General features: G+C 36.2%; 1 protein-coding gene across 1 annotated transcript; it reads right to left on the bottom strand.

Annotated features, from left to right (window-relative positions):
* Positions 1 to 5,153: 5,153 nt before the first annotated feature.
* LOC139739915 (uncharacterized) lies at positions 5,154 to 10,984 on the bottom strand. The gene is made up of 4 exons (XM_071650515.1): positions 10,650 to 10,984; positions 7,087 to 7,280; positions 6,529 to 6,594; positions 5,154 to 5,356 (listed from the first exon to the last, which is right to left on the bottom strand). The coding sequence occupies exons 1-4, from the start codon at positions 10,946 to 10,948 to the stop codon at positions 5,154 to 5,156; spliced, it is 762 nt and encodes a 253-aa protein (XP_071506616.1). The 5' UTR covers positions 10,949 to 10,984.
* Between the last annotated feature and the right edge of the window lie 1,285 nt (positions 10,985 to 12,269).

The following is a 12,269-nucleotide window of genomic DNA, read 5'->3' as shown; positions in this document are numbered from 1 at the left end:
AAAATAGCAGTCAAAAAGACATAAAGGTAGAAAAATTTAACAAAGAAAGTGACGACTAGCAAGACTCGAACAACATCTTTGCGCGCGCATTTTCTGATGGGGATGATAATGATGATGATGATGATATTAATGAAAATAAAAGTAATAATAGTAGGCCTAATAGTAGTAGTAGTAGTAATAATGATAATAATAATAATAATAATAATAATAATAATAATAATAATAATAATAATAAGGATAATGTAGTGATATGATAATAACAATAATAATCATAATTATTATTATTATTATTATTATTACCATTATCAACATTATTGCCCTCTCACCATAGGCACTGAGTGATCAATGCGACAAGCATAATTATCCTGTTCAGTTTGCAACGGTGTACATCGGCCGCCAAGATTCTGTGTGCCGTCTACCGCAAGAGGATCTTTACACACGGTACATCTTAAATGGCTCGGCATTCCAAAATGCTAAAAGTGCTAAAAGCTTGTTTACAACTGATCTCTACTTCCTCTGAGGATCAGCAATGGATTGGAAAAGAAAAAGAAACAGTATTAGTACCTCAGCGTAGAGGGAGCACTTGCAGATAATAATTGCAACATCTTTTGCTGAAGTTCACCAGGCACAACATTGCTACACTTCGATAAAGTGAATACCAAAATACGTTGCAAGTACAACTTATGCTGCTTTGTCAAAAAACGTTTGAGTCGCTCTACTTTGTAGAAACAATAAATGGGGCCTAAATATATATGACTGAATAAAACAAAAATATTCATTTTACAATTATGCAGATGGCTGTATGTATATAATATACAAATGTGTTTAATGTATATATATATATATATATATATACATATATATATATATGGTAATTTGTAGTCTACGTGTTGGTAAAATAATACAAAAATAGACACACAAATTTTCTTGCTCCTCGACATGATAAAGGGCGAGGAGCGCGAAAATTTGTGTCAAGAAATAAGTTGTTGGTATTGACAGCATGAGCTTGAGTCCTATTCTGTTTTTGATACATTATATGAATATTATATAGATATATATATATATATATATATATATATATATATATATATATATTATGTGTGTACATATGATTATATGTATATACGTGTATAATTATATATCATAATGTGTAAATGTTATCAATATAGTGGTGTGTATGCATTATATTTATTTCTTTTCCAGACTACTATCAGTATACAAGGCAGATGTGGTCGCATTTAATAAATCCTCACAAAGAAAAATGAACGTAAGGTAATCAGAACCAGATTGGTCAGACAAGATTTGTTTGGTTTATTTTTTCATTCTGCTTTTTTTTTTCAACACAAACATACAAACAAAATTACACATGACACTCACTGGACACATAACTGAACGCAAAGTACAATGACGAAATAACATACCGATACAAAATCAAGAACGTTTTGATGAAATCGTGATATTGATCTCTTGGAAATGATAACTGAAAATACAGGAGACCCCCAGTCGCCTGATTTAGATGGCAATCTTGGGAAAACGAAGTAAAAAGCCTTAAGATTTCTTTCTACTTCCTTCGTCCTTTAACGCTAACTCTGTGACACGACGAAATAGTGGCAATTCAATATTTAAGTTTGATTTCAATGAAAAGTATAAGACTTAACAAACGCAACAATAAAAAATCCATATAAATCGCATTGTAAGTAACAAAAAAAGTTGCAGAAAAAAGAGAAGTTGCGCATTTCCTCCCAAAACAATGTTGCCTGTATCGGTTCTAAGCACGTGAGTAATTCAAGCAAATCTATATCTGTCTCACATTGCTTTCTTAAATGATTTGAAAATGGCGATGTTCATAAATAATTTAAGCATTCTAAAGGCTGCTGTTTTATGCAAACTTCATCACTGTTTATAACTTTATAATTAAGAACAACTTAAAGTATCAGTGAATATTTGAGTGTAAATTAAAGGAAAACTTTTGAAGGCCACGTGACATTATCGTATTTACCAATGATTTGCATATTTGCTTCATTTTGACTGACGATTTTCTCTAGTCTCAATATCTTTACCTCATTCAACTTTATATTCAAGCAAAACTGTAGTTATCATTAAGCAGCACATACTTTTTGAATTTATTTCTTCACATTTCCTTGTTGACTTTATTCTGATATAGTGTTACATTTTTATATTACTTTTTTTTTTACTGTACATGTTCAATGACCGGCATTGCACTATAAATTATCAAATATACATATATTATGTACACATAACATAGGCAGTTACTCTGACGAAAGTATTTACATTTAAATTATAGATATTTACATGCACTTAGTGCTGTACAATATAGACGCAAAGTTTACCATCTGATGTTAATGCATCAGTGGTTCAATTAAGACACAAATTGTGTTACGTTATAATGCAAACTTAGGGTCCTTACGGTAAAGTAGGAACAAGTGTACTTTAAATATATTTCAGTAATGAAAAAAAAAATGTTACCTGCCTGCAGATTCACAATAAACTTTTCGGAGTCTACATTTGTATGCAAAAATACACACAAAAAAAGTGTGTGGCTGGAATCATGTTTTGGACACATTATACAGGGTGGCCCAAAAAGAACGGAACGCCTAAGATCTTTCATTTCAGCAATATCGTTTCAAATATGTCATCATGTTGCATAATATTAGAAAGGCCATTCTTTTTCCAATAGAATGACACCAAGTTCTTTAATTTCAGTTAATGCATTATGATTTTAGGCCCATTTTTGTCAACCCTTGCAATTTTCAAAATGTGATCATTTTGCATTCTCAGAGATACAGAAACCATTGAGAATTCGGCTTACCGTAGAACCAGTAGCGTTCGCGATGTGCGGAATGTGGGGCGGACAGTGTTATTGTCGTCAGGTCGTCTCATTCACAATGGTAACGGACAATGACAGCCACATTCCACACATTGTGAACGTTACTGCTTCTATGGCAAGCCGAATTCTCGCTGATTTCGTTGTCTCTGAGAGTGCAAAATGATAACATTTTGAAAATTGCAAGGGTTGACAAAAATAGTCCTAAAACCATGATGCATTAACCAAGATTAAAGAACTTGGTGTCATTCTTTTGGAAAAAGAATGGCCTTTCCAATAGTATACAAAATAATGACAAATGAGGAACAATATTGCTAGAATTAAAAATCTTAGGCGTTCCGTTCTTTTTGGGCCACCCTGTATAACCTAAATAAATGCAGCAGTTAATCCTGATTTAAATACCCATTATGTGAGGTCATAATATGTGTAGCTCTATCTTGAAAATGGACAATCTCAACATTGTAGTTGTATGTTAACACGGTTTTATCGTTACTAAAGGTGATAAACTGAAACTGAAACTGAAAACGTAAGGCGATGTGTAGGCAATTATGATATATTTACCTATAGGCCTACTTCTGAAAGATCAGGTGATTATATTTCGCAAATTATAACTTTTTTCCCCCTGAAATCTGCATTCATTATAATGGTTAAAGGTTAATCTCATATAGGGTGATATTTTGTTTTTCTCGTAGGAGCGATTTACCGCTAATTTAATGTTAATAATTTCATATAATCGTATATTTCACGAAAGCAACTCCATATAATTTACGTTTGATTCGTTACTCCAGGTCAGAATATGACACGACGTATCGATTCCTTTCATTTCAGGAAGACACAGGAGTGGTTTTAGAGTTTTTGGTTGTATATAAATTACTAGTACAATAACTAGTTCAGTAAATATCTGAAACTGTACCTTTGAAGTGTTGTAAAAGGTGCGACAACTATGATGTGAAAATGAGCAACAGTTCGATTCTAAGTCCTTTAAACACGATCTGGAAACCCGCCTGTGTTAACTAATACAGCTCTGCGTTCAAAGACATCTCGTGGTATAATAATTATATGAAGATGAGCAGCTTCGAACGGTGAGCAACACCAGACATTTTAGATTGAATTAAGCTATTCAAGGATTCCCGCGTTCAACTTGACTTTGTTTCTCTGATTTCCTTTGACAAAAGAGCACGGCATCAATTATGATTAATATCACACCATTGTTTGCATTCTTTACATGTACATTTCTGTCTATACTACTGTTTTTACATTGTCATGAGTCATCTTAAAGGGATGGTATCAAGCTTGGATGGTATAGTATTGGTGGAGATGAGGATTGGGCTTTTAACTTTTTGTGAGATACCAAGAAACCATTTTTGAAATAGTACAAAGCATACCATTTTAAGAGGAATTCAAACTTTATTTGATGAAATCAGTTTTGGGATGGCTGAGACATCCAAAAAGAAAGTAAAACAAAGTGATTGTAATAAAAAGTGGGTCTCACCTTTTATTAGGATTGCTCTGTTTTGGATATCTCAGCCATTTCAAAACCTATTTTCATTAAATAAACGCTGATTTCCTCTTGGAATTACATGTTCTTTCAGATTTCATAAAAAGTTTATCATTGTCTCACCAAAAATATTAGAAACATGAAGTAAGGTCTCAACCAAATCTATACGATCCCTTTAAGACTGTACATAATCTAGTACTGTAAATCTTTTAAGACCATGCTTCCTGCCAACGTGATTTTTTGGCAATGCATCACTCGAATAGGAGCACGTACGTGAGTCTCCTAACAATGTTGAATATTACTCAAGAATACCTTTCAGCAATTACTCTTAGTACTGTTTATGTCATATTCCTTTATCAAAATACGCAATCGACAAGAAAATAATATCTTTACCTGTTTTTCCTTAAAAAAAAAGTTGAAACGGATTCGTTTCCGCTTTGGAATCAATTCATCATTGAATACAACTGGCGAGTGTATTACCAGAATGTAGTTAAAATATAATGTATTCACCCCACACTCGTTCAAAGAATAGTTCTACCTCTCCGATAGGCAAGGCACAAGCAATATTTCGTAGGTCTTGTCATTGTCATGAACAAGTTTATGTCACAAATCAACAACAAAAAGCAGCCATTACGACACTTTCGTTTGTCAGTTGCACGACTGGTGTTTGGAGATCCCAAGGTGAACGGTGACACTTGGGATGGGCAGCTGCCGTCCTCACACAAGAAATGTTGTTGTTGTTTTTGTTCTTATTTTCGTCCCTGCCGTGCTTGTATGTGGCGCGGGAAACGCGCACATACTTTTTTTTTTTCACACTTGTGTTATCGATGCCTGTGACGATGACTGCGATTGCGATAGTTTCAGCCGATCCTCCTCCGCCGATTCCCTCGATCGGATTTTGAAACAGACCACTAGGTTGATCACAATGACTATCACCATAGCAACGATGAGGACGGCCGCCAGGATGATAATGAGTGTTTCGAGTTGAAACACGGTTTGGGCGACGGCGGGTTCTAGAAGCCGATAAAAAGAAGAAGAAGGGAAAAATACATATTATGAGTAATGATCATAGTCACATTCATGTCATGAAAAGGGTAAAGACACTCAACAATTTTTACTGAAAGAATTGCAACACATCAGTATAATTGGGTCTCGTATCATCGTCTGTGTTCTTCCGGCATACCGGTAGAATGAAAAAGGATTTTTTGTCAACCAGATAATTATGTCTGTGACGTGAATTTCGTCGTCTTTAATTCAATCTGTAAAAATTGCATTCATTATCTCACATCGCTCCTGTCATAAGCACTGCTTCTGCGGCTCTGTTCAATATTGTCCAAGACATTATGTCCTCACATGAACGCCAACTTAGTTTTGGCAAGCGTTGAGGTATATGCCTATACGTCTGAGTCTGACTTTGGGATTTCGTTTGAAGTTGGGTCTGAGCATGAGTCTTAGTGTTAGATTAAGTTTGAGTCTGAGTCTGATTTTGAGTCCGAGCTTGAATTTAATGTTCATTTTGGGTCTAAATCTTGGTCGTAGGCTGATTTTGAGATTGAAGCTGACGCTGAGAATCTGGGTTTACTCTCGCACTTTGAGTTTTGGTGTGAAGCTCAGTCTGAGTCTGATTTTGAGCTTGCGTTTGAGTTTGAGTATGCATTCATAAACACAATTCAAGGTAAAAATCAACTCTCTTTTTTTTTTGTGCGGCAGCCATTCCACAATGGGGACCACCTTGAGACTTCCGCTTGTACAACTTTCAAATGCTTCAAATTTCATGAAAACATGAATATGAAATCATTGTTCAGTGTTGTCTACATTTCACCCATTATTATCCTCGATACAGTTTTTTTTCTTTGGAGAGGACCCCCTTTTCGTACCTTATTCTAATACATCAGAAAAACTTACAGACATGCAAACAAGCAACAAGAAAGAGATCGGGAGTTGCTTCACACCCAAAACTCCCAAAACTTTATCTAGATCACTATAAAACAGCATAAAGATTAAGTTTGAAATTGGCGTGAGGTTGTCAATAGGGATTCTAAATAGACGTAGCTTGGGTATCCGCCTTCGAAAATTCCAATACGTTTGCTTACATTTTGAGGGGGGTCATATTGGCATAAATGGGTCAAATGTTGGCAATGCTCGCAAAAGATGCAGAAAGCCTCCGTATCAGAAGATGGCTTACCTTTTGATGGCCGCCCATGTATCCTTTCCGTCGGGGACATGCCATTGGAAATCACTGAAGCGCCATCTGCATAGTCAAAAGTGGATGGAATAGGCCTTGTATTATCGTATTAACATCATACAATAGTTTTGCTACGAGCGAAATCAGGCAGCAGAAACAATACCTATGAGGAGGTCGATGGGAAATGAAATGATACGCCCACATTATACTTTGGTCCCATGTTCTTGTATAAAGTAGTTTGACAAATATACTTTATTATGTTGCACACACACACACACACACACACAACAGTAATAAACACAAAATGGTGCGTGATTACATTATATATGTATGTGCTTATGAATGGGTGTAATAGTTAATCGTGATCTTACATAATCATTACAGTCTTAATTAAAGATAAATGTTATTTATCAAGTAGTGTTTTTATGTGAAAGGTCAATGACTTCTGACCTTTGACGTGGGTCAGATTTAATCCTCCAAACAAGACGTTTCAACATTTGGCTATGATGCAACAATTTTTTTTGTGTGTGTGTCAGATAATCAAAGAGGAAGACTTACTTCGTTCAGCTGTCGCTGGTCGGGATGAAGTGGCCGAGCCTGCATTTGGGTCGATGCAGGCCTTTCGGCCCATGTCAAAGATGTGTCGGGGGTTGCTGCAACGCGACGAGCACTGTGTGTCCTGAACTTGAGAACAGTTCGTCTTTGTGGCGATACCATCGGGGCACATGCTGCAAAAATTGCAGAAGTAGTACCTGCAGGGGTAGAAAGCACCGAAAAACAACGCCTTAAAAAGAAATGTAAAACACCAATATCAAGAACAATATACTCTTGTGACGTGTTATAAATAAACGCAACAAGATCAGCAAAGATCAGTTTGCCCTTCAGCAATCAATGGAATGGCGCCACCTATCGCTTCTGCCGAGGGATGTGGTCTTGCAGTATTTCAATATCATACTAGGACGGGTCCGATATACGGAATAGAAGAACAAAACAAAGGAACATACAAATACTCAGTGATAAACAACAAAAAACGAATCATACATTTCTTTAGCCTCATGTGCTCAGATGCAAGATTTAGACTTTCATTTGCATAGCAACCTGATTTCCGTGACGACAGCCGAATGTGCGTCAATTTCAAACAAACAGAAAGCAATCTTTGTTAAAAATACTCTGACGAGAATCTTTGGAGCATGCAAGTTCATTCATCGACTCTAACAATGAGAAATGACGTCACCAGCATTCAGGAGTCTTTGAGGGTAGTCTAATATTTGTCTGTGCTCATAGCTCCCTATTATCGTCGGTGAACAGGCGGGTGGAAAGAGAGGTGGCGGGGTGGGAAACTACTTTTTAAATATAGGCATGATTCCTATAGCAGCGCAATCCAAATATTGACATTGATACAAATGATATACAGCTTTTATGCAGTTTATAGGAATGATTATATACTTTCAGGCAGGAGGAGCGTTATCATTCTTGGGTTCCCAAGGATACGCAACTCTCCCCCCCCCCCTCTTAAAGTGGTCCTATCGACAATTTCAAACAAAACTTCAAAACTTATTAATTGTATAAGATAGCATATGTTTGTTAAATTTGAATCTATTTATGCAATTATGCCAGATGTATTAGCAACTTTGATCTATTATGTACTTTTATATATGATGATCATTGCAGAGTAAAATATTGTACTTGGGAGTGTAATGTTTGTTGGTATGTTTTGTATCATGGTATAATTTGTTCTGTAAAGCGCATTGAAATTCTTTTCAAGTCTGAAATGCGCCATGTAAAAACTTGCTATTATCTAAATAATCTTTCTCTTACCTTAACTTAAACAGTTGAATTTCTTTTAACTTACACTTCAAGTGTGAATTGCACGAATAAAAGTTTCTGCTTTCTGAAGCTATTGCTTAAAATCAAAATCAAAATGGGAAAGACGCATCTCTAAGCACGCAGTAGATTAGATAAGATAAAGTTTGCTGGCAGTGATAAAACATTATCATTCCCTATAGCAACTCTGTATGCCTCAGCAACAACAAGAAAACTCAAGTTGTAAAAAGTAACAACTTTCCTATACACATAAACACACACACACACACACACGCATGCATTTTCTAAGGAACATCCGGCTGAAGTGCTGAAACTGTATGCAGAATATTAGATATCAATGCAAGAGTTTACGCACGACCAAAACTTTCTGACGTCACTGATGTATTCTGCTATCGAATCTCTGAAGGGCGTTATTCATTCATGGGTGGACCATGAAAAAAACAAAACAAAAACTTGGGCACAATGACTGATGACGTCTTCAGCACAATGGCTTCTGGCGCATTTTGCTAACTTGGTGCTCATCGGTCCGTACTATATGTTTTGTCAGAGTGTTTTGGAGGGTTGGTGGGAAAAAACAAATGGAAAACACCTCAAACTTTTCCATTCATGGGAGCGTGATATGTGGAGTCCCAATAGAATCGCGTCACAATGTGGTCTCTCAACCATTCCAAAAAAAAAAAAAAAATTATGTTGTCAATCTGCAGCAGGCCCCTACATCGACGAGGAACTGTTCAGTCTTTTTTGTCACCAGGTTTACATTTTCTAACATGATTCGTGAGATAGAGTAGATACATACAAAAAGAATAGTAAAGTTATGTTATGTTTTTTTTTGTGAGGTAATGAGAAACTTTTTATGAAATATGAAAGAACATGTATTTTTAAGAGGAATTCAGCGTTTATTTGATGAAAATTGGTTTTGAAATGGCTGAGATATCCAAAAAAGAGCGATCCTAATAAAAGGTGGGACCCAGCTTTTGTTACGATCGCTTTGTTGTACTTTGTTTTTGGGTGCCTCAGCCATACCAAAAGCTATTTTCATCAAATAAACTTTGAATTCCTCCTAGAATGATATCCTCTGTACTATTTCATAAGTGGTTTCCTCTGGTATTTGGAAAAGGTTAAAAGCCAAATTCTCATCTCCACCAATACTAAACCATCCCTTTAAATATCCAGCGTCATTTTACTTGATGCCCTTTTGACCTTCTTTGAATAGACATTTAATTCGTTTGATATAAAGTTTTGGAAGTCAACGGCATATGGGCATATGAATGCATGACACAGTGATAAATAACGATTCACACGATCACACGTTACAGTACTTTGTATATGGGCACAACATTCACTGTGAATACTTTGTGACTCTGTTGCTTTATTTGATTTTGTTTAGTAGTATAATTTCATATCGCATTTCCTTCCTTTCACGTGCGCATAGACACTCCTCGGTCACCAGGAGCTATATTCTACTCTGCACACTCACTACAGTTCACACAAATCAGTGCTATATACATGAACTTTGCCCGCGACAGTCATGCACATTAACAAGAGGGGTTTATCAGAGTGCAAATACATTGTACACTATTCACACAGCATGGCATGATTTAGGCAACTTCTTTTGGGAGAAGTTCTATTGTTATGATAGTGCGAGGGGCTAAAAGAACGATCGAGGATACCAACATTGACGTCAATTGACGTCAAGTACATCAAACAAATCGTGCGATGATATATAGCGGTTATAAGTTTAGAACATTCTGTAATGGGAGATATTTAGCACATTGCGTATCTATTTAAGAGTATCATATCTAGGGGCCTACTAATCGACCAGTATATTAAGTCAATACATGAAAATGTGAGATTTACTTGTGCAGATAACATGTTTCAATTCCACAACACATGGTCATTGAATGAAAAAATATATATATATTTGATAACTATACGAAGCAATGGTTTTGTCAGGCTAATCATGGGCCTATATATCTTATTCGCAAAGTTTATAATCCGAATGAAACAAACATTAAGAAATCAATACCATAAACTATATGTTTGCTTTGTTATCTTATCTATTGTTTTGCTTTGTTTTGTTTCGCATTTTCGTTGAGGTAGCTGTCGCTGCTATTCTTGCAAGATCATGTCAAATCGCTAATTAGCGCTCACAGATAATGCTCGCCATAATAAAACGATATTATTTTCAAATAATGGCTTGCGTATAAAGTTCCCAGAGCTTGTCGCGAGGGTAAAGGAGGAGAGCGAGTTCGGGTGGAAGTTTGCAGAAATTGGTATGATAAACAAACGAAACTTACCTTAGTTTTACGGTCCTGTGCCTTGTGACAGTCATAACGTGGTACTCGTTCAGGTTTTCGAGCGGGATCTCAGACTTGGGCACGACCACGGCATATTCACCGCACCGACACTCGGGAAATCGCCGGTGCGGTCGGCCTAGGTGACAATCAACGACTGATCTCAAGTAGTCTGGAATGGGCTCTTTCTGAGTTCTCTGGACTTCTTCTGCCAAGTGGTCGCTAAAAACGGCAGAAACGACGGCATTGGTCATAATCGTGACTAATAAAATTACGCATGTTGCTTCAGAAGAAAAACCCATGGTTGTATGACTAATAGATGACTGTACAATGTTGAAGATGATGACGAGTTCTTTCCAGTACCTCCGATTCCACTGATGCTCTTGCTGGAGACTGCTGAATTGAAGTACAGGTACTCACAATCGACAAGATCCAGCCCATTCAGTTTCGCGAACTTTACGCATGCGCCGTAGTATCGTCAAAAGTTTCCGCAACGGCGTCGTTACTCTTGTACAAGACGCTTCGTGTTTCTCCTTGACAAAATTTCCCGTGTGTTTAAAGTTTTATTCATAATGAATCATTATGGTTGAGCATGTTGAAGTGAGACATTGCCATCTAGTCTTTCCCAGCCTTTCAAAGTAAAGTATAGTGGGTCATATCTTTTGTTTTATTTGATACGATTGATTTTGATGTACATATATCTCCTTTTAGATTAACACTCACGGGCCACAATTGATAATAACACACAACTGCTATGAACAAAGATAATTTTTGTTAAAATAATCAGTATGGAATCACTATTGGTTGAGTTATATCGGTGAATTTCAACCGTTACTCGTAGTTATTAGGTAGCATGTTGGCAATTCACTTTTCCGGACAATAATTGAATTAGCAAACGCGGCTTGTACTAAGACTCGTGAGCTTACACTTCAGTGAACTCCAATAGATAGGAAAAAACTTAGACGTATTGTTATGCTCTAGGATTGGAAAACTACCGGTTTGCCATTGTCGAGGGGTGGGTTTCCATCACAGGTGTATTGTCAAATAAATCTCGAATGTAGGAAACCTACCAGCTACTACACATAACTGTCGTAGACCACACACACAAACAAATAAACAAACAAACACACACATACACACACACACACTCACACTCTCATTCACGTACACGCACGTACAGAGACAAGAGGGAGAAAGAATATTCAAAATCAAGAATACAATAAACACAAATAAAAAAATAAACACAATTTTGGTAACACATCATGGCATATCATGTTTACACACATATACACGCATATTCACACAAGTATGTTGCATATTTCAATACCAATTTCAATTTATTTTCATATTTCTCCATAGAAATACGTCAAATACAACCAAATAATATGATACGTGATATCCACCCAGGATGCACAACAAAATATTGCAAACATAATATAGAACATGGTGGTTGATCTGTTAAAGTTTGAATCTATGTATAAATGTTACAGAAATATGGTGGAACCTACTTAAAAGTAAGCTTGTTAAGCACAAAACCTAGCTTAGAGCAAACTTTTTAAGCGTTTATTGGCAGAATGTGTAATATAAATTCGATTACGCGATTTCTTTCGATTTATATATCGT

The sequence above is a fragment of the Diadema antillarum genome, unplaced genomic scaffold (assembly GCF_040938485.1).
Source record: "Diadema antillarum isolate AM-2024a unplaced genomic scaffold, OU_Dant_1.0 seq00000821_RagTag, whole genome shotgun sequence".
NCBI classification, from domain to species: Eukaryota; Metazoa; Echinodermata; class Echinoidea; order Diadematoida; family Diadematidae; genus Diadema; species Diadema antillarum.
The sequence above is the reverse complement of the archived record's forward strand: the minus strand, read 5'-3'. Positions and strand labels throughout refer to the sequence as shown.

Excerpts from the sequence above, each read along its gene's own strand:
- LOC139739915 (XM_071650515.1), bottom strand. The coding sequence starts at position 10,948 with ATGGGTTTTTCTTCTGAAGCAACATGCGTAATTTTATTAGTCACGATT. Across the intron at positions 7,281-10,649 it reads CACAGGACCGTAAAACTAAG|GTACTACTTCTGCAATTTTT; the intron begins GTAAGTTTCGTT and ends CTACCCCTGCAG. Across the intron at positions 5,357-6,528 it reads ACATGGGCGGCCATCAAAAG|AACCCGCCGTCGCCCAAACC; the intron begins GTAAGCCATCTT and ends ATCGGCTTCTAG.